The 22,760-nt window shown below is 41.0% G+C and overlaps 2 protein-coding genes and 1 long non-coding RNA gene across 6 annotated transcripts in view; 2 read left to right on the top strand and 1 right to left on the bottom strand.

Annotated features, from left to right (window-relative positions):
- LIPH (lipase H) overlaps window positions 1-273 on the bottom strand; it is a 48,392-nt gene extending 48,119 nt beyond the window's left edge. The window contains exon 1 of the mRNA XM_043473501.1: window positions 110-273. Coding sequence (XP_043329436.1) covers window positions 110-176 — 67 coding nt within the window. The 5' untranslated portion in view covers window positions 177-273. The remainder of the gene's footprint in view (window positions 1-109) is intronic.
- A 1,352-nt stretch (window positions 274-1,625) lies between these two features.
- Window positions 1,626-7,909, top strand: LOC122444837. 2 transcript variants are annotated; one of them, XR_006270361.1, is made up of 4 exons: window positions 1,626-1,725; window positions 3,142-3,204; window positions 5,545-5,773; window positions 6,486-7,909. It is a non-coding gene; the product is annotated as an uncharacterized LOC122444837 (long non-coding RNA). The 2 variants fall into 2 exon arrangements; XR_006270362.1 differs by lacking the exons at window positions 1,626-1,725; window positions 3,142-3,204 and adding an exon at window positions 3,324-3,396.
- A 5,465-nt stretch (window positions 7,910-13,374) lies between these two features.
- SENP2 (SUMO specific peptidase 2) overlaps window positions 13,375-22,760 on the top strand; it is a 33,321-nt gene continuing 23,935 nt past the window's right edge. For 2 of the 3 annotated variants that reach the window (XM_043473499.1, XM_043473498.1), the window contains exons 1-5: window positions 13,478-13,711; window positions 15,719-15,774; window positions 19,174-19,307; window positions 19,959-20,025; window positions 21,705-21,795. In XM_043473499.1, coding sequence (XP_043329434.1) covers window positions 13,611-13,711; window positions 15,719-15,774; window positions 19,174-19,307; window positions 19,959-20,025; window positions 21,705-21,795 — 449 coding nt within the window. In that variant the 5' untranslated portion in view covers window positions 13,478-13,610. Of the gene's footprint in view, window positions 13,712-15,718; window positions 15,775-19,173; window positions 19,308-19,958; window positions 20,026-21,704; window positions 21,796-22,760 lie in introns of all 3 variants that reach the window. The other variant, XM_043473497.1, reaches the window with a different exon arrangement.

Below are 22,760 nucleotides of genomic sequence, written 5' to 3'. Positions count from 1 at the left end.
AATAACTGTATGACACTTGGAAAGTCTAGTGAAGGAACTAGGATGATAAAATGACAGTAATAGTAATTTTTTTTTAATAATTAAGAAAACTATTCAATAAATGACTTACCTGATCTCACCAAGCACATCAAACTGAGGAGGAAGTATAATCTCAGCATATGGAAAGTGGAGCCCATGTGTGTCACATTCACAAGAAGAAGGATTTTCTTCCCAGAGTCTTAGCCTCTACACTCAGAGCTTAGATAACTAACCCCATGCCGTGACAACAGGAAGTTCCCCAGGGACTGCAGGCAGGTCCCAACCCTTTCGGGATATGTGACTCCTCCTCCTTTCAATAAAAGGTCAGGTGTATTTCTGCTTGCACAATTTTATGCAGATGTGGAAATTATAATACGTATTTGCAGAATGACTAGTTCAAAATACTTTCATTCCTTGTGGGCGGTTTATTAGTCATTTGGCTTGGTGTGTTGAAATCAGGTGTGATCTGAGATATTTTCCCCTTTTGTTTTTGTGAATGAAAGAAATCTGGTGGGTCTTCTGTTAGGCCTGTGTATACCAAATTACCTCTTATGTTTATTTACACACTCATTTCTCAGAGGATAGTCTTTAGATTTTTATTTTTGTTGTTGTTGTTTAGTCTCCAAGTTGTGCCCAACTCTTCCGGGACCCCATGGACTGTAGCATGCCAGGTTCCTCTGTCCATGGGATTTCCCAGGCAAGAATACTGGAGTGGGTTGTCATTTTCTTCTTCAAGGGATCTTCCAGACACAGGGATCAAACCCTGCTTTGCTGCTTTGCAGATTTTTTACCCCTTAGCCACCAGGGAAGCCCTAGATTTTATTAAGAACAATTTTATTAATAAGTCCGATCATGTACCTATATTTGTAAAAATATGTTTCAGGTTAAAAGAAACCTTAAAATGTTTCTATATATCTTTATTTTTATTGTTTTGCCATCCAGAGTTCCTATCTCTCTCTTAGTTCTTCTTCCTCCTCCCTCTTGTCCCTCCCCTCCTCCTCCCCTCCCGCTTCCTTTTCCCCTCCCCCATCTCTCCCATTTTTTTCTGTTCTTCTCCTCTTCCTTTCTTTCCTTCTTCAAGAAAAAAATAGATGAAAAAGCTTTTAAATAGAGAACTAGGCCAGAATCCATGCACCTCAAAATAGGGAGTAACTAAATTTGTGCTCCATGGCTACAGGGTAATTTAATTCTTCTAGTGGAAGAACTTGCAACACTTTCTCTGGCTTGTGATGGTGGTCCAAAGAGCTGAAAACTAAATGAACAAATGCAGGAACTACTTAAGAATACATTTTCATCCAAAGCATAGGCAAAATCCACTAGTCATTTAACATTGTTTATGAAGTGACAGCATTGCTCATGTAAGTATATCAGTTCTCCAAGTACCCCATTCCTTGCAGGAAGTAAATTCTAGCAATGCTCTCCAAGGAATCAGTACATCAGAATCACTCGGGATTGTGTGTCACATGTTTTTCTGTGTCACATCTCAGACCTAATGAATGCCAAGACTCCCTACCAGTGGTCCACTGATCTGGGTTCAAGTCCTATGTCTTCTATTCACTAGTTGACTGGCCTTAACCAAAGCAGGGTTAACTCTTCATTTTCTCGACTGTAGAATGAAGATGATAAAACTGCACATCTCACCAGGTTGTTTTATGGATTAAATGAGATACTGTAAATAAAATTCTTAACACCATGGCTCCTACCAAGGTAAGTGCACTCACCACTTGGTAACTGTTGTTATTACTTATCCTCTGCACCTTTCCCTCCCCTCGCCGTACAGTACTGAGAAGGACCATGTGGAAAAGTCCTGTGGGAGTGCAGGAATGATGAGGATATTTTAGCAGTGATGTTTCAGGTGAATAATTTTAGCCATCACTTAAGTCTGCTTTTGTCTTCTACTTAAAGATATAAATAAAAATCATAAATAGGAAAACCAAATAAGTGGTGCTAATTTGTTGTTGTTGTTACTTTCCATTTGCAATCAGCTTTACTAACCTGAAAGCAACTGCTTTCCAGAACAAATGGGGAATTGTTTCACATTCTGTTAGGAATGTTTTATGGAATGCATTGCCCCTGTTGGCTCAGTGTATTTGCCTGATAAATATTTGTTGAATTCCTATCAGTTTTGGTACCATGCCAAGTGTTTATCTAGTCAGAGCCAATGTACATTTTCCTGGAAACTTGCCAATTATAGGAATAAGAAGTTTGTGTCTTGGGAGGCCTCTTTGTGTTACTATTAATGATTTTCCTGCTAGGGGCACAAAAGGTCCCCTCACTTCCTAGCTGTGTGCTCCTACTTCCAGTATTCAACATATCACAAGAATCAATGGGAGAACACATCTCCTTTTGTAGAGGTTAGTGAGAAATATCAAATATAAGGCAAAAAAGAAAAGAAAACATTTCCAAAGGATGGGGAGAGGAGTGAGGAAAGGCAGAATAGAAAATACCTTTGAGAGGTGGATTACTTCCTTCTCTTGATTGTGGTAGTGATTATAGGAATCTAACTTGTGATAAGATTGCTTAGAATCACTTGTCCCCCAACACACGCAACGCACAAATGAATGCATATAAAAATGGTAAAATCCAGGACTTCCCTGGTGGTCCAGTGGTTAGGGCTCTGGTCTTCCACTGCTGGGAGCAAGGGTTGGATCCCTGGTCAGGAAACTAAGATCCCACATGCTGTACTGTGCAGCCAAAAAAAAAAAAAAATCTAAGTGAACTCTATGGACCGTACCAAAAACAATTTTCTGGTTTCGATGGCGTGACATGTAAGATGCTATGATTGTGGGGAACTGGATGAGTGTACAAGGAACATCCCTGTACTATTTTGCAGCTTCCTATGAACAGATAATTATTTCCAAAATAATTATTTCCAAAATAAAAGGGTTTTAAAAATTCCAAATGATCTGCCAACTCCTAACCATTTGAATGGTACTATTTAGTCAAAGGTATTCTAAGGAAAACCATTGCTTCATTTCTCATCAGCTACTCATCATAAAAATGAATAATGGCCAATTTTCTTAATACTATGATGCTGATAAATGACAACTCAAGAACATCAGAATTTTCCTCATTTCCAGTTTAGTATTACGTACTGGCTTTTTTTTTTTTTTTTTAATCTAGAAGTCACCTGCTATAGAGAACAGAGTAGAAAGAGGCAAGCAAGCTTCTGGACAGGAAAAACAGGTATGGAAATGTAATGGGACTGAAGGGAGGTGGTTTTATGACTCTCATTGGCTTCAGCATTCAAAAAGTTGACCTATGTACCCTCCCACTCTGGTCTAGGGCTCCAAGTTGATATATGACTCACTGTAATGCCCTTTTGTCTTTTCATCTGCATCAGTGGCCCAGCAATCTCTCACTTCAGGTCCAGGTTTGGTAAGATATATCTATTTCTTTGATTCATTTTCATTCTATAAGGGCTTCCCCAATAGCTCAGTTGGTAAACAATCTGCCTGCAATGCAGAAGACCCCAGTTCGATTTCTGGGTCGGGAAGATCCCCTGGAGAAGGGATGGGCTACCCACTCCAGTATTCTGGCCTGGAGAATTCCATACACTTGTATAGCCCATGGGGTCGCAAAGAGTCAGACACGACTGAGCAACTTTCACTTTCATTTTCATTCTATAAGGAGATCATGGTGTGGGCATGGGTGTGTGCTGGGTTGCTTCAGTTGTGTCCAACTCTTTTGACTCTACAGTAGCCCCATGAACTGTAGCCCGCCAGACTCCTCTGTCCTTGGGATTTTCCAGGCAAGAATACTGGAGTAGGTTGCCGTGCCCCACTCCAGGGGATCTTCCCAACTCAGGGATCAAATCCGTGTCTCTTGCATTTCCCACTTTGGCAGGTGGGTTCTTTACCACTGAGCCACCTGGAAGCCTCAGAGATCAAGGTAACTTTCTCCAAATCCCTGTATTTTTTCATTTCTTCATTCCTTCAATGGTTGAACATTTCTTGAGCTTCCATTAAAAAATAATAATAACATTACAAAGGGATTTCTCTGGTGGTCCAGTGGTTAAGAATCCCCCTGCCAATGCAGGGGACACGGGGTCAATCCCTGGTCTGGAAAGATTCCACATGCAACTAAGGGCGACTTAGCCCCAGTGTCTCAACTACTGAGTCCATGCTCTAGAGCTCCTGTGAAGCAACAAGAGAGATCATCCCAATGAGAAGCATGAACACCACAACTAGAGACTGGCCCCTGCACAGCCACGAAGACCCAGCACAACCAAAAATACATACATTTTTAAAAATAATAATAAGGGGAAAATAGGAGATGGCTTCTTCCCTCAAGGAGAGACATCACTACCAGCAGCAGCAGCACCACCACTGCTACTGCTAAGCCTCACACAGGAAGTGTCCTCTGAGCTGAATTTCAAAGACTAGGTAGTAGTTCACAGGTGAAGAAGGAGGAGGCAAGTCATTCCAGGCAGAGGGAATAAACCTGGAGGCATAAAGAAGTGTGGATTGAATGTCTGGTGTATATAAAGTAACAATAAAGTAATTTGGAGATAGGAAACGATGAGGGAATTTGAAGACAGGTTGTGAAGAGCTTTATATCATGCTTAGAATATTGGAATTTTGTCTCCAAAACAGTGGAAACCTAGGTTTTTTCCTTGTTCAACTATTTATATGCTAATATACTACTATTATATAATAATGTTACAGGCAAAAACCAATTCCGACTCCATGTTGGAACTGTTTCTTAGACTTGCTTTTGTTGATTTTGTTTTTGTTTTTTTAAATTAATTAATTAATTAATTTTAATTGGAGGCTAATTACTTTACAATGTTGTAGTTGGTTTTGCCATACATTGACATGAATCAGCCATGGTGTACATGTGTTCCCCATCCTGAGTGATTTTGTTATTATTATTATACCTGATGGCCTGCCTTAGAGAACCCTGCCCCTCTATCGGACTGTTAAAATGTCTTTGTTTAGAACCCTGTCCAACTGTAGATGGCAGGAAGGAAGAAATTAAGATACCTCCTGACAGAGGCTTAGGACTTCCCTTATGGCTCAGATGCTAAAATATCTTCCTGCAATGCAGGAGACCTGGGTTCCATTCCTGGGTCAAGAAGATCCCCTGGAGGAGGGTACAGCAGTATAGCAAGCCACTCTAGTATTTTTGCCAGGAGAATTCTATGGACAGAGAAGGCTACTGTCCATGGGATTGCAAACAGTCAGATACGACTGACGGCATTTTTACTTGGTTTCCTCACCTCCCCACGTCTCAGATCTATAAAAGAACCTTTAATCTAGACCCCCGACAAGATGGTTATTTTGAGGTATTAGCCTGCCATTTTCTTGCTCAGCCAGCTTTCCCAAGTAAAGTCGTATCCCTTGCCTCAACGTCTCATCTCTGGGATTTATTGGCCTACCATGCAGGAAGAAGAGCAGGCTTGGACTCGGTAACAATAATACAAATATAATAAATAATATTTTGTATGATCATATATAATAATGTGATAAATTATATAAATATTAATATATTTGTGTAACATTATTATATGAATTTTTTTTGTAGTTTGTTATAAAACAAGAAGGAAAATATCTACATACTACTTTTCTGGCCTAAGAAGTATTTTTCATGGAATTGAGCTCTTTGCTTTAGAAATCATGACTCGCTTGCAAACAATGTGTCGAACAAAAGCAGTGCAAGTTCAGCTCAGTCATTTCAGTAACTGCTTATTTTTGGAATGCTGCTCTGAACATTTCAAGGAGAGATTGCTCAAGCAAGACCTGTACACACAATGGTAAGATATAGGCAAAATGCTTTTTACTCGGTAAAGTTCATGAAAAAAAATTCTTTTTCAGAGGAATGTTCAGTATTTCAAGTCCATTGGTACCATGTTTTGTAGATGTACTTGGACCTTAACTGTTGTTTTATTTTATTTAAAAATTTAAAAAAAATTTTATTTGGCTGTGTTGATTGCAGCACAGGTGATCTTTGTTGTGTCGTACAGGACCTTCTGTTGAGGAGGTGCAGGGACTTTCTAGTTGTTACTCTCAGGCTTGGTTGCTTCACAGCATGTAGCATCTTAGTCCCCTAACCAGGGATCGAACCTGTGTGCCCTGCATTGCTTCCCTGGTCGCTTAGATGGTGAAGAAATCTGCCTGCAGTGCAAGAGACCTGGGTTCAATCCCTGGGTCAGGAAGATCCCTGGAGGAGGAAAGAGCAACCCACTCCAGTATTCTTGCCTGGAGAATTCCATGGACAGAGGAGCCTGGCAGGCTTTCATGGGGTTGCAAAGAGTTGGACATGATTGAGCAACTATCACTTTCTCCCCTGCATTGCAAGGTGGATTATTAACCACTGGACCACTAGGGAAGTCCCAAACTGTTCTTTTAAAATACTGTTATTAGAGTCAGGTTTCTGTTTTTATTTATTTATTTTTAATTAAAGGATAATTGCTTTACAATATTGTGTTGATTTCTGCCATACATTATGTTTTTATTTTTATTCAGCTGGCTTCCCAAGCATTGATCTTGAGAATACTGCACCTTCATTAGACAATTATTCCCTGGAGTATGCACATAAAGTTGTCTGTGCAAGAAACATCTCAATGGAAAAGTCCACCCCTGGAATTTGGAAGATCTATCCTTGTGACTGTTGACGTGGGTAACCATTTGGAACCATCGTGAACACGTTGAGGGGCTCACACTGTCTAAATTGGGAGGGTATTTCTTGCCAGGCTTTTCCTCCTCATCTGTCTGCACCTCAGTTTCAGCTGCTTTCAGAAATACTTGTCTCTCTTTTTGAGATTCTCCCTAGGGCCATCCAAAGTAAATTTTAGGGTTGCCACATATTTCAAATCAGGCTTACTCCAGACAAACCTCCCAAATTTGGTGAAAATCAGCTCAACCATAGTTGCTCAGTAACAGAAAACTAGAAACATGAGTTATAAATTTATTTTCATTAATAAATAAGAACAACAACAACATAAATTTACCTTAACAACAGGTAACAGAAGGACAACAAAAAGACAAAGAGAAACCTGAAAACAGAAGAGGACCAGGGTAGAAGTGGAGGCAGCTATGGCACTCATGTGAGAAATGCTCAGGCCCTAAAGGACAGTGATTTTGATGGGTTTATGTTCTTGTAACAGAGTGAGATGAGCACAGCCCTTAGCAGGCAGCCATTGCTGGCCTCATTACTTTGCACCCTGTTACTAGGCAACAGGTCTCGCTCAGCGCCACAGTGGGCCCTGTCCACAAGCAACCAACTGTCAGTGAGTGACCGTTAGTTGTCCTGCTCAGCTATTGGTCGGTGCTGCAGTGGGCCCTGTCGACAAGTAAGTGTCAATGAGGGACCATTAAGGAAGTGATTCAGGCAGGGGTCAGTGGTGTGGTGGTCATCAGGTGGAGAGTGAGGTAAGAGGCAGATTCAGGCCTTATCTTGGATGCCCTCCAGCTCACCCAGCCTTGGGCCAGTGGATGAACTGGAGGGCCCAGGGAACAGACTGGGGACCTTTGGGGCCCTCACTAAGGCCCTCCTCTAGCCTTGGCCTACGCCTCGAGGAGTGGTGAACCTCTCCCTCATCCCTGTCTCTGTGACCTAGTAGCAATGGCCGACTGCCTCAGTTGCAGTCCGTGAGACCTGGCCTCTCCCATTTGGGTGGCCTGAAGAGACTGAGGGACGGCTGGGTTGGATGCCTGGCTCCCTCAGGGATAACAGCTGAACAGAGTGTGGGAACCTGCCCCTGAAGGAGCTGCCTCCTCTTAACCAGGACTGGGACCTTGGAGGGGGAAAGTTGGGCCTTGGGCCTTTGCCCTTTCCTGTCAGGACACAGAATAACAGTTAGAGATTTGCAGGAACATCGTTACCTGACCATGACCCAACCCCAAGAGCAAAGGATCTGACACCAAGAAGTTTGCAACAACTAACCACACGCCTCCCTTAGCTTCTGCTTTTAAAGGGGCTTGCTGAAAGCTTTTAGTAACTTTCAGATGGGAGGGCATGAGCCTCCCATCTCCTGTATGAACCTGTAATAAACCTTTCTCTGTCCGAAATGCTAATGTTTTAGTATTGATTGGCCTTACTGTGCGTCGGGCACATGGACTTGCAATTTGGTAACATTCCCAAATTGGTCCTATAGACCTCAACTTGGGCTCTGGCCCAGCCAAAGTCGCTTGCCTTACTGAGGAGGGTTCTTTTTCTGTTTGGATTCGCATGACTAATAACAAAACTGATGCTGAGACTGAAACAGCACACACTGTAATCAATGGCCAGAGAATGAGAAACAGGAACTTAGCTTGAGACTCAGCTTCTCAATCTACCTGATATACCATATATATAGGAGCGTTGAGGTAAAAGGAGGGAACTGAGTAAAGAGAAGGAGGAGGATTTCGCTGGTGGTCCTGTGGTTAAGACTCCCCCCTTGGAGTCTTAGGAGGGGGGATCTAAGGTCCTGCAAGCATGGCCAGAATAAAAAAAGAGAGAGGGAGGAATATTTATGACACATCTGAGAACAGGGATGTGATATGCTTGTGAAGACAACAATCTTTTTATAACACTGGATTTCAGTCCTTCAGTGGGCTTGCTTGGCTGTTGCCACAGCAACTGTCAACTGTCAGATGTGTTATTTATCACACAAATATATTACCATGAACATATAAGGAGGGTCTACTGGAGGCTTTCTACCATCTTGGACCTAGTTGGTTCTAACAGATTTTGGTGGGCTCTTGTTTTTTTTTCTGGTGGCTTCCTGTAAGATAACACTTCCCTGCAGCTTAGTTCTCTCAACGAAGGGGGAGGATTATACCTGAAGGCTAACAGCCTTGGTAACATTTGGAGAGGGGAAGGGGCAGATGTGTAGGAAATGTAGGGTGCAGAACTGGCAAATTAAATGACTTATTATGAGAAAGAAAAAAAGAGGGAAGAGATTATTATTAGTAAGCACTTAGCTATGCTGGGCATTGAAGTAGCCTCTTTATATACATAAACACATTTAATGCGCCCACAGATCTCTTACTGAAAACTTGGCCTCTGTGTACACCGATGCTGAATCAAATCTTGGAAGACAGAGTTTTGGGTGAAGTAGAAAGTTACAGTTGCTCAGTCGTGTCCGAATCTTTGCAACCCCCTCAACTGTAGCCGGTCAGACTCCTCTGTCCATGGACTCCTCCAGGCAAGAATACTGGAGTGGGTTGCCATTTCCTCCTCCAGGGATCTTCCCGACCCAGGGATTGAACCTGGGTCTCCTGCACTGCAGGCAGATTCTTTACCATCTGAGCCACCAGGAAAGAAGAAAAAGGAGAAAAGGATAGCTTTATTACTTTGCAGGCAAAGGGAGATACCCCAGGTTTCTGACTCGAAAAACTACATTTCAACCCCAGAGAACTTAATGAGGCTTTTTATAACAGTGGGTCAAAGGTGGGGTCTCGAGACTTCCCTGGTGGTCCAGTGGTTAAGAATCTGCCTGGCAATGCAGGAGACATGGGTTCAGTCCCTGATTGGGGAACTAAGATCCCACATGACTTGAAGCAACTAAGCCTGCTCACTCTGGAGCTCAACTGCCACAATTAGAGATCCCACATGACAATGATGCATGATGTCAAGATCCCGCGTGCTGCAACTAAGACCTAATACAGCCAATACAGCTAATACAGGCTTCCCTGGTGGCTCAGCAGCCAAGAATCTGCCTATAGTGCAGGAGATACAGGAGATGAGGGTTTGATCCCTGGATCTGGAAGATCCCCTGAAGAGGGAAATGGCTACCCACTCCAGTATTCTTGCCTGGGAAATCCTATTGACAGAGGAGCCTGGCAGACTATAGTTCTTGGGGCTACAAGACTTCAAGACTAAACCACCTGACAAGATTAGGGTGTGAACAGGGCTCTGCACTCCCTTAATCTCAGGTGGTTGGTTTCCTAATCTTGAAGATCTTCTCTGGTCCCTTTAGTCTTGCCTCAGGTGATTTCTTGGCTGCCCCTCCCTTGATTAGCAACTGTTCTAATCTGCCCTTTGGAATTCAGGGAAGGTCATAATGGCTGGAGAAATGGCTTCCTACAAGAAAGGGAAGATAGAAAGGCCTCTATCCCTGGGAGATCCACAGGGCCCTACTTGGTTTCAGATCTGAGAGACAGATCTCTATTTCACAGTTGGGGAAGTAGGCGTAGGTAGGGCCTGATACTATTTCCCTACATGAGGCAGGCTGAGCCATTTGCAGTTAATGTGAGCAAATTTTGTGACAAAATCTAGGACACAAAAGCTGTACTTGCTTTCAGCATAATAAGGCCAAAGTTATTAGATGAGTTGAATAAGATCAAAGTCACACTGGGCTTCCCAGGTGGCACAGGGGTAAAGAATCCACCTGCCAATGCAGGAGACACAAGAGATGCAGGTTCTATCCCTGGGTTGGGAAGATCCCCTGGAGGAGGAAGTGGCAACCCACTTCAGTTTTCTTGCTTGGGAAATCCTGTTGACAGAGGAGCTTGGTGGGCTACAGTCCATGGAGTTGCAAAGAGTTGGACATGATAGAGTGACTGAGCACACATGCAAAGTCACAGAATCAGAAGGGCACGTTTTCCTTGAGTACCAGAGGAGTTGGTCTGCAGAAGGAAATTAATTTTCAGGGTGGTGAATTATGGTAGACTTGAGGCACATCAGGCCCAAACTAACAATATCTCATCTTTGGGCTCCTATCCATGTCCATTATATGGGCCAGACCTCTGTTCCAACAGGAGTCAGCAGAAACAAAGTTGAAGAAATCTTTTAACACTCAGAGAAGGCTGGCACAGAGAAAAATTTGCAAGCCTAAAGAATGGATTAGAGGGCTGGGTCTTCATTGTTCTAGGAGGGGAGGTAGGGTTTGAAGAAGATGGGGGAGGGGCCATGGAAAGACTTGAAGGAGAGGATCTCCGCTAGAGGAAGAGGTCTTTTTAGAAAACTAGGGTAACCAGTTAGGAAACCTTACGAAACCTTAAGCAATGCGGTTGAGCTCCTCTGACGGTCCAGGGGTGCATATTATCCAAACCAAGGACAGAAATGTCAGTATCTTCGTTGCTGCATGTGATTTTGGGCTCCTCCTCTGGGCCTCCGGTGAAGAGTTCCTGGGTCTGGAAATGGCTGCGGCAGTGGTGGACTTTGGGTTAAGAATAACCCCCCTCCTTGGTCAGTGGATGGGCAGTGGTCCAGATGTCTACTGTGGACAACAGGTCATCGGAGGCACCAACCGGCAGAGAAGACCCAGGCGGAAGCGACTGTAAGGCTCAGTCCCTTTTCCCCATTTCCGAGAGTGGGTAGAGAAGTAGGACACAAGGGGCTGTCGGTGTGGGGAAGGGCTGGCAGAGTTACTATTTGCTGATGAGGTCCTGAGATTCTGACTAAAGTTTGTAATTCCACAGCCTTCCCACTGTTTTTGGTGGGTGACTGACATTTCAGAATTGGGTTTGTGAGGGTGCAGGGAAAGAGGCAGGAAAAGGAAAAAAAAATTGTGTTGTGGTGTTGTACTACACTGCTCTGAGACTTGATGCCAATGTTTCTCTAATCTTGGCCAGAACCTGGGAGAAGCTGCTCTTCTTAAGCAGCTCGAAATTTTCTGACTTGTGTTTTAATGAAGACCGCTCTTTTGTGTTGGAGAATTCCTTCCCTGGACTTGAGGGGTCTTCTTGGTTTGGCAATAGCAAAGACCAACTTCTTTAGTGGAATGTACAGTTGGGACACAGCTGAACTGACCTGTAGAATAATGCCGATGGTAATCTACTTTTGAGTTAACTTGAGTTGGGGTAATGTTAGAAGGGCAATTATCTTCTGTTGGTTACATGTAAAAATTGCTGAGAAGAGCGAAGAGATGAAATTTTGGGAGACAACAGGCTTTAGATGCTGCACTTTTTTTTTTTTTTTTTTTTTTACTGCACCATGGGGCATGCAGGATCTTAGTTCTCTGACTAGGTATGAAATCTGTGCCCCCTGCACTGGAAGCAGAGTCTTAATCTCTGGATGGGAAGTCCCTAGACACTGTACCTTGTAATAGCCATTTCTAAATCTTTTCAGCTTTGCAATTCTTTTATTCCCACATTATCTGTAACAGCCAGGTGTTAGATATATTTTAGGGCACTGAAGGAGGAGCCCATGTTCACACTTAGAATTTGCTTCTAGCCTCTAGAAACTGCCTCCATCTCCCCAGACCAGTGTGATGGTAGCCACTGGAGGGTAGCTGGTGGTTCTGGGACTCAGCAGGTGGCTTGCAGCAGAATCCAGGAACAGTGTTTATTGAGCAAAGGAGGATGCTGTACTGAGGAGTGCCTATGTTGAAGTTCAAGCAAGTCTGAAGTCTGACCTTAACTGAATTGAGGATCAGATTAAGGATCAGGTGCATACAGAGACGGATTTTTGTAGGGCATAAAAACTTTTTGAGGATTCTCAGGAGTGTTGGGGGAGGGGACTTGCTTTTCCATTAAAAAGGATGGGTCTTTTTCTGTTGTAGATAATTAACCAGAACTAGGACCTCTAAAAAAGAGAGGGAGAGTAGTTAGCACTCCCTGCCAGCTCTGGGGTGACTAGTAGGCCGCAGGTAACTTTTCATCCTTAAGTTTCTGTGAAGCCTTCCTTGAGTTCTGTCCTTCACTTCCATAGCCAACTGTTTTCCTTTCTCTGGTTCCTACTGCACTTTGTACCCACCTTTATCACAGCAGTCAATTATCTTTTTAAAAATTAATTGAAGTGTAGTTTACTTACACCCAATTATCTTGTATTGTAATTTGTAATCATATCTCTCCCAGTAGACCTCAAGGGCGAGGGACTGGCGCTGGTACACAGATCGCGGTTCAAATTCCGCTATGCCACTAGCTACCTCTTTGACTTTAGGTAATTACTTGATCGCTGTATGCCTCGATTTCCTTATTAAAAAATAGGCACAAAAAGTAAAAAATAGAAATGGGCACAAGGCTCCGCATCGCCTGCCGTTGCTGGGAGAAATGAAGGTGACTGCGTGTAAAATACCAGGCATAAACTATGTGCAAAACAAAGGATAGGGTAAATTAGAAGGGGAAAGGCTAGCCACTCCAGTATTCTGGCCTAGAGAATTCCGTGGACTGTATAGTCCATGGGGTCACAAAGAGTCGGACACGACTGAACGACTTTCACTTTCAGTAGGGTAAACATTTGTTAATTAACGTGCACTTAAACATTTACTGATAAACCCCTTGGGTTTCCAGGCCTGGAAGCGCTCGCTTTCTCTTGGAGAGCCCTCACGTGCGACCTGTGGGCCTTGTCCCGCGGGCAGCCTCAGGACTGGCTCCGACCAAGAGAAAACCCCGCCCACAGCCCTTTTGATCTCGGGAGCGATTGGGCCAGGACCAGGCTTACAGGTTGCTAGGCTAGGGAGGTGGAGATCTAGACTGCGCCTGCGCAGATTGAGGGCTAAGATGCTTTCCGGTCGGGCGGGAGGAGGTGACGTCAGGAGCGGGGGCCCGCGGGGGCCGCCTGTAGCCCTGGGGACGTTGTATCTGTGGGCCCTAGGATCGCGTCACAAGTCGGCGACTGAGCTGTGGCGGCGGTGGCCGAGGCAGCGAAGGCGGCAGCGGCGGCGACAGCTCTGGGGTTTGCGTCTCGGGGTGTGTCGGCCGCCGCTGCTGCTTGGGCCTGGTATGTACAAATGGCTGGTTAGGATTCTCGGCACCATTTTCCGTTTCTGTGACCGGCCGGTGCCCCCTGCCAGGGCCCTCCTGAAGAGGCGGCGCTCGAACAGGTGAGAGGAGAGGGGCCCGAGCCACGGCCTGGCTCTCCCCCTCCCCCACCCCGGGTTCGGCTGGCGTAGCGGTGATCCAGCCAGGCAGGCCCCGCTCGGCAGAAACAGGTAGCTGGACCGAGGCGTTAGAGGTGCGGGTCGCGGGTGTCCCGGTGACGTAGTTGCTCCTCGGCGCTGTGCAGATGCGACTCCTGATGATGGAAGGGGCCAGTGGTCGGTGATGGTGAATATCTTTCTTGTCAGAGTCCAAGCTGGCTTCTATCAACAAATGAGGTTTTTATCATATTTTGCTGCTCTTAGCTTGAAAACTTTAAGTTGAAGGAATACTGTGTTTGTGTGGCTCATTGTTTACAAAACACACTCCCAAGTGTCATCTGTGCGCGGTAAGTGCAGTTAAGGGAAGTGAACTTCATAGTTTGCGCAAAGCCGTTTTGACTACACTTAACTGTTCTCTTAGCACCAAGACACAGTAGCTGTCTTGTTTGGAAGGCAGCTGTCAGACTTTGCATGTGTGTGTGTGTTTTGCTGGGGAGGGAGGGAGAGTGATCCTGTGCTTTAGCATTAGGGTATGAGAAAAAGATAGGTACTTCATTTCTTCAAAAAAAAGATCCCTAATCTATACTCTGAAAGTAAAGTTAAAATTTGGGGGAAACTAAAAGTTGTTCTTAGTATTTGCCTGTTGGTTTGTCCAGTTTCATAGTGTCTACCACCTTCTTTAAGAATTAATCTAGAGGGGCTTCCCTTCCCTGGTGGCAGAGAGGTTAAAGCTTCTGCCTGCAGTGCAGGAGACCTGGGTTCGATCCCTGGGTGGGGAAGATCCCCTGGAGAAGGAAATGGCAACCCACTCCAGTATTAAAAAAAAAAAAAGAATTAATCTAGAGAATAAAATACCAATTCTATACATAACCCCCCCAACTTTTAATGATCAACTGTTAACTTCATTTATTAAGCCTCAAGATCGTTAGAGGGTGGTTTCTTGGAGCTTGAGAGAACAAGGTGATTATTTACTCTGTGAGTCTAAGAATGAAGATCATCGATGAATTAGTTGTGGACTAAAAATTCCATCATGTGTTCCAGAGAGGGCAAGGTTTCAACATATTCTTTCTACCTTTCTGTAGGGTTGATACAAGGATTATTTGAGAACAAGTTGTAAAGTGCCTAAAATGGTGCTTAGGGTATGTAAGGGTAGTGTTTATGTATTTTGTCCCAAGGGCCTTGTGCAGAGGCTGATGTGGATAGGCAGTTGCTACTTATTTATTGAGTAGAGAAATGTTCATTTCCTCTCCCGGGTCCTTTAATATTTTTACTGCGAACCTCTACTGGTCAGGAAAACAGTGGCTTGTAGATCAAAATCCTGTTCTTTACCACACATCCTTAATCTAAAATAACTTTTAAATGTAAACCATTTTTAAGTCCATCTTTAGAAAGATGATCATACCATGAACTTTTAACTTTCTTGAAGCATAGGCCCAAAAATTTTCCTGGATTTCCAAATTCTTTGTTATCACTAGTAATATAGTTTCCATGATAAAAATGTAGTTAAATATAACACCTTTTTTTGGCTGAGAACTATCTTTTAAGGCATCTTGTCATCTTGTGTTTCCTACTTCTATGTGTAGTAGAAAATTACTTTCTCTTGGGGGGGGAGTGTCATCTTTCAAAAGGAAATTATTCTTAAATCATTTCTGTAAAGAAAAAAAATAACATAGTCCTAAGCTTTTACCTATATTCCTTTACTAGGTAAGTGATTTCTGATCAGTTTCATGATTGTATTTTAGCCAGACTACAAGTTGTTATAATAGGGAGTTTTGGATCTCTCTCATGTAGTTGAACCATAGTGTTACATCCTCAAATGCTAGAGGCCTACTATATCGTAAACATCAGTTGGATCTCGTGACAAAGTGAATGGAAGATGGTGTATTATATGAATAGTAAGCTTACTTATAGAAATGCATGTGTGTGGATATGAATATATGCATATATATCTCTCTTTTCTCTTTTTTTCAGCACTCTGTTTTCTACAGTGGACACTGATGAAATACCAGCCAAAAGACCAAGATTAGGTATTAAATACTAATTTTAAAAGTTAGTTTTTTAAATAAGAAAAATATATGTGTGGACAAATTCAAAAGATAAAAAGTACATACAGTGAAATGTAAGTCTCTTTCCTCTCCCTCTTCTACTCAGTTATCCTCTCTGGAGGTAACCAGCATTACCAGAGACTTAAGTATTTTTCCAGATAAATGAGTCTGTGTTGAAAGTGCACTTCAAAATTTGTAATCTTCCTATAAAGTAAAGGTCCTCAGATAGCTGAGTGAATTAGTTTAAGCTGTTGCCTCAAATTGTTTCCTTCTCTATATCTGAAGGACTAGACATCATTTGGTGAAAGATGTAGATTAGAGGGAAAAGGCACAGAGGACTACTGTAGTAATATTTTCTTCTTTCTCAAAAATGTGTGTTAATTGAATCTACCTCCAGATGAGGTAAAGAGTGGCCCTGTTTGTGTTAAGATTTCATTTAAATCCAATGAGTGCTTATTGAGCCTGTTTTACTGTTAAGCAATGTGTTAGGTTCCACAGGAAATAGGAAAATGAGTATGACAGGGTCTCTATTTTATGTACCTTAAAATTGTAGGGGGTGTCTGATTATATAGTGGGGGGTTTTAAGACAAGTATTATAAATAATACTAATGTCCATGAGGATATGATAAATGATACAAGAAAGGTAGTAACAAAATACTGTCCAATTTTCTTCTGGTTAAGAGTCTCAATAAATATTTGATGAAGGAGCTAATATGTGAGATGAGTCTTGAAGGGAAGATGGGATATCAACAGAGAACAATAGGAAGGAAAAGCATTCTAGGCAGAGGGAACAGTATGGGAAAGTTGTGCAATTCAGGAAATAGCAAATAAAACTTAGGGGAAAAGTTGACAAAAGAGAGAGTTCAAAATACAGAGGGACTTTGACAGGAATTTATACTGAATTCATTAGGACAATATTCCCCAAACATAGGATAGCTAATAATTCACGAAATGATTTTAGGAGATCCAGCATTCATAGCATTAAGTAACATCTGAATTATGTTATAAACTATTCATATTAATAAAAATGTTGCATCTTTTTCAGTTATTTTAATTTCTGATTATTTTAAGCAGAAAACATGTTAATTTAATGCTATTGTGTATTTAAAACTTGGGTAATACATGTTGTGTGCATGCCAAGTTGCTTCAGTCATATCTGACTGTTTTTGACCCTATGGACTGTAGCCCACCAGGCTTTTCTGTCCAGGAGATTTTCCAGGCAAGAATACTGGAGTGGGTTGCCAAGACTTCCTCCAGGGGATCTTCCCCTCAAGGGTCTCCTGCATTGGCAGGCGAGTTCTTTACCATTGGCGCCACCCAATTGTCCCTTTTTTAACAGGCCCAGCTAGAACTTAATATTGTGTTTTCATTTCATCATAAGGCAAGTGAGGTTTCTTTACATTAATGGTAGCAATATAAAGTAACCTTTTATAAATACATTTGTTTAGCCCCCCCCAAAAAGAATCAATTTTATTTGTTTAGCCAAAAAAGAGTCAATTTTATAGAAAAATGTAAATAAACAACTGTATATGGTTAAAGATTTGATAGTGATAATAGAGAAGGTTCCTGCAATAATTTTGGCAGTTATCTATTTGGACTTCTATGTTAAAGTTCCCTCCCTCCTTGATTTCCACAAAATATAAAGATTTTCTGACTAGAAACTGTAGAAGGGAACTTCCCAAGGGGGAAGCAGTGGGTAGCAGAGACAATACTTACTGGCAGAGCTTGTAAAGGTCTCTAGCAGTCCTGGCCACTCTCTGCATTGATGGCTATTAAGCACCTCAAGTGGGGCTACGAAACTGAGGAACTGAACTCAATTTTAATTGAATTTAAACTTAGGTAACCACTTATGGATACTGGCTACTATATCAGACAGTATGAATCTATTGGTTGCTTTGGAGAGAAGAAAAGGAAGGATGAAAATGAGGAGGAGCTTAGAATTGCAGACTCATGATCTTACAGATGAAAGGGATTTGAAGAGGTCTATGTAGTGTAGTTTCAGCGAAATAAGAGGGTCTCATCTTCATTTTAAGATGAAGTGGACCTTCTAACCTTGCTCTCTTTTTTTTAATCTATGAAATCTTTTGACATAATTTTGGAGTACATTCAGATTTTGACAAAATATGTAGGAAAATATTACAGTACATTTTGTGCCCACTATTTATGTTAAGAGTACCTCCTGCCCTCTGAGGTCTGGATGGCAGTTTGGATGATAAGTACCAATTCCTGAAGTCCTTTTTCTCCCACTTACAGCTCAGGAGAGTGTAATCCCTCAACATCATTAGAGGGTTAACCTGAAATTCTTTCCTATTCCTAAAATGAGAAACAAGACATTTGCAAATTTTGGTACTTCTAACTATTCTGTAGTGACAAATTACTTAAAATTGGATTCTGCTTTACCCATTTAGCACACCTTTCTTGTTGTTTAAATTATTCACTTAATCTTTCTGGAAAGTATTTTATATCTTGTATGTTCTGGAGTGCTTGATGTTTAAAAGCCACTGTTTCAGGCTATTTTTCTGTGAAGCAGAATGTGGTTCTAAAGCACTCAAGCTAGTGCTTTAGAATACCGTTAAATACCGCTAATTAGGAAATAGAAAAGGAATTGTAGAAAACGAATCAGCAGTGTAGGAAGTGAGAAAGGGGTAGTGAGCTAAAAGGAGGAAGTGGGGAAAGCATTGAACTCTACCCCTCCCCCTTATTTATTTACTTAACTTAGTTTGTAATCTTTATTTTTGGTGACAAGGAGGGATGAGCCTGAGATCTTTCATCACATCTTCTCCAGTATAGGCTAGCCTTGTTTCCATCATGGTTGTCTAGGAACCACATATCTTATACTTCAGTAACTTCCATCCTGAATGTAGCCAAGATAGAACAAGCACGAGGTAAGTTGTTATTTAGGTCAGCTGTACTGGTACTTGCCTGAAAAGTAAGGACAAATCAGTGAGTTAATGGTAATGCTTCCTGTAGAATTCTGCTATACCTAGTAGCTTTATGCTCCACCTTGTCTAACTTATGCCCTTATTTCTCTAGGAAAGATTTATTTTACAGTATATATTCTGGGGAAGGCATTGCTTGAAAGTTGTCATTTCAGGCCTTCATTGTGTGTATGAATTGGTATGTAATTTGCTAGGTGATGATTTCATGCTTTTGTAGCCTCCCAGATACTTTACTAAAAAACCCCGAAATCACAATGCTGGAATTGCAGATATTCAGATATGAGAAAAATTATTTTTACAGGTACTTTTTTCTCTCAGTGGTTGAAGACAGGACTGCTAATAAAAATTGAGAGAGGCCTTTTCTTAGATACAATTTTTCTTTTGTTTGAAGCTTAATTACACTATATTTACATGTATATGTAATCTATATTACACTTTCCAGATTGCTTTATTCATCAAGTGAAAAACAGTCTGTACAATGCTGCCAGCTTGTTTGGATTTCCATTCCAGCTGACCACAAAACCCATGGTAACTTCTGCTTGTAATGGAACACGGAATGTGGTCCCTTCAGGAGAGGTCAGTGAGGATAAAGGTTTCATTGGAGCTACTGATTTTTGTACTTAATCATTAAAGTTAAATTTTAGAAATATTCTCTTTTTATGAATTAATGTGTAGAACGACTTCTTTCTGAAATGTTCATGTCTTAATTAGCCTTGATATAGTAATGAAATAATTAAAGGTTAAGAGATTATAGATCTAAAAAATGTTTATAAAGAGCCTAATTACTAATAGAGTTGACCCCTGAAGAATGCATGGGTTATGGGCCCCACCTCTCCACATAGTCAAAAACTCAGTAGTTGGCCTTCCTGATCCATGGTTCTGCTGTGTCTGAAGTCTCGCATCCATGGATTCCCAACTGGTAATTGTGTAATACTGTAGTGTTTACTATTGAAAAAATCCGCATTTAATTGTATCCATGCAGTTCAGACTCTGTTGACCAAGGGTCAACTCTACATCTGCTTTTTCATCTGAGTATGTGTGAAGAATCTTCAATTGTTACTTTTTATGTCATTTTGTGAGTCTTCACAAATTAAACCTTTGGTCTAATTGATGGAATTTCTTCTGTAAGGTAACTAAATCATTACCAACAGAATGATTTTTTTTTTCATATTAAAACTTATTTAAATTCTAAGAGTTATTACAGAGGTGATTCTTTTTGATTTCAAGGTATTTTCAAACTCCTCATCTTCTGAACTGACCGGTTCTGGATCCTGGAACAACATGCTGAAACTGGGTGAGGTGGTCAAAAATATTTCTGTTTCCTCTACCTTCTTCCACTTCTTTTCTCTGAGTTTTGGGAATATGAAAGGAAAACACTGATTTGGCTTTGGATGAGAGCATAGATATAGTCTCTACCATTCTAAAAAGCCAATAGCTTTCCTTTAGTATTGTCTTTGGATTTACTGTTATGATTCCTATTTGCTTTATCAGTGTCTTTAATGTGACTTAGATCAGGGCTTATTCATTAAAAAGAAAAAAGAAAAAAAACAATGTTACCTGAGTGCTTACTTTATGTTAGGCACTCTGCTAAATTATCAGGAATAACAAAATAATAAAACCTTTAGTAACAAAATAACAATAGTAAAACTTTAATAGCAAAGTAACAAAACAAATAACAATAAAATAGCAAAATAATAAAACCCTGCCTTTGAGGGACATCATCTGATTGGGGAGTAACCTAAGGTTCCCAGTTCTCATAGTTTTGTGGATTAGGAATCTCCGTATCATCCTGAGACCCCCAAATTGAATTGTAATTATTTTATATATGATACAAAATGCTCTGACAGGAAAAAATAGGAAGAAGATAGAGTCCTGAAGATGACTGTGATCTGTGGTACACAGACAGGCTTGTAGAGTTTGAGAGAAAGAGGGAAAAAGCTTTTAGAGAAATTGTGTTCAGATGGTGTTCAGAAATTGTGTTCAGAAAATTGACATATAGAGGAGATACCAGATTTACGTTGTGTCTGAAGTACTAGCACTATGTTTCTGTGGGTATGCAGAGCCTATTGAGAGAAGCACAGGTATTCCTAGAGCAGATTTCTTGTGTAAAGAAATCCACAGTCTCTAATCTGAAACGCTTGGAGATGTTTTTTGGGAATTCCAAATTTTTTCTTTGTTTATTTAATATTACTTAAAGAATCCCAACAACCCCACCTGCAATGCGGGACACCTGGGTTGGATCCCTGGGTTGGGAAGATCCCCTGGAGGAGGGCATGGCAACTCACTCCAGTGTTCTTGCCTGGTGACTCCCCATGGACAGCAAAGCCCGGCGGGCTACAGTCCATGGGGTCACAAAGGGTAAGACATGACTGAGCGACTAACACATACAAAAAACCCCACAGGATTGAACATTGATTGAAGTCAGGCTTTACACACAAATGAATGCAGGTCAGTTTTAAGTTTTGCGGCTACTGACTTAAACAACTTCAGCTTTAATCTCTTTGCACTCCAAGGCCCGGTAGTAGCTCCAGCAGAAAATGTGGCTGAAGTATAGTGACCATCGCACAGGTATTGGAAACTTCCGGTAAATGTAGTAACATAGCAGATTTTCATTTAAAAATACTTCTGTTTTCTAGAGAAGAAGAAACAATTTTAAAAATTTATTCAATTTAACTAGATTACAAAGAATTTATAATCATTGAATTCCTCATGCCTCTTGTTAGCCCCAGCAAGCAAAACTAGTAAAGCTTTCCTATGAATTACTACTGCCTACCTGAGAGCAAAGACAGATTAAACACTATTGCTTTTCCTTTAACTTTTACAAAATTTGTTCTAGATAATGACAGAATTTGAAAAAAATAAAATATTTAGTTCTACAGTATAGACTGTTCACGGATTTTCTTTTCTAATGCATACTGTTCACAAGTTTCTTTGTGTTTTTCTTTTACAATTACAAATGGTTTTTAAAAATAGGTAATAAATCTCCTAATGGAATAAGTGATTATCCAAAGATCAGAGTGACAGTAACTCGAGATCAGCCACGCAGAGTCCTGCCTTCCTTTGGGTAAGTGTTAATTCTGCCCTTCTGTAAATGGAAACTTGGTAATTTTTAAGTGCTCATTCTTGCTGGGCATTTTCACTTTTATTCTATTGTGTAATCTTAGTAAATAAGTACTTTGTGGTTAGTAACTTGCCAAATAATCATATAGCTGATGAGAGACTTGTACTCAAGTATGGGTTACTTTTTCTACTGTATCATATGCCTATATAATTTTGAAAAACTTTTTTTTTTAATTATTTTTATTTGTGGGCATGCTGTGCAGCTTGTGGGATCTTAGTTCCCCAACCAGGGATCAAACCTGGGCCCTTGACAGTGAAAACATGGCATCTTAATCACTGGACTGCCAGGGAATTCCCTTGAAAACCTTTTAAAAAAGAATTGTCACTCACAAACTTTTTTTTGAAGAATAATAAGCATCCAGGACAGTGCAGAAATCATGTGTGCAATGAACTATTATTATTCTATTAGTAATTTTCTTCTCCTGTGTTCTCACTTTCTAGAATTTCTGTTGCTTGGATATTGGACCTCATGGATTGATCTAATATAATTTTTCTATATATTCTCTTTTGTTGTTATCCTTGCCCTTAAAAAAAATCTTTTATTAAAAATATATATTTATATACATATGGTATGTTCATATACATATATGCATGTATATATTTTTGGCTTCATAGTTTTTAATTTGTAAGCATCCTCCCCCTCCCTACTCCCCATGACTTTTTCTTTCTCCAAGCATTGAATTCTTACTACAGAGCTGCAGTAACTTTTATCTGTCTAAGCTATTAATTATTTTAAAATTACTTCTCCTTGTTTTGCCTGCTTCCTTTGAATTCCTCCTCCCACTTTGGTTTATTTTGGTCTTACCTTTCTTATTCAAATACCTGATAATCCTTGGCTATCCACTTATGTTTGAAAATGAGACACTAACTTTAAAAAGTAAGGCTCCCTGAACTTGGATAAATGGCTGA

The sequence above is a fragment of the Cervus canadensis genome, chromosome 7, assembly GCF_019320065.1.
Source record: "Cervus canadensis isolate Bull #8, Minnesota chromosome 7, ASM1932006v1, whole genome shotgun sequence".
NCBI classification, from domain to species: domain Eukaryota; kingdom Metazoa; phylum Chordata; class Mammalia; order Artiodactyla; family Cervidae; genus Cervus; species Cervus canadensis.
Note: the sequence above shows the minus strand (reverse complement) of the source record. Positions and strands in the feature narration are given on the sequence as shown.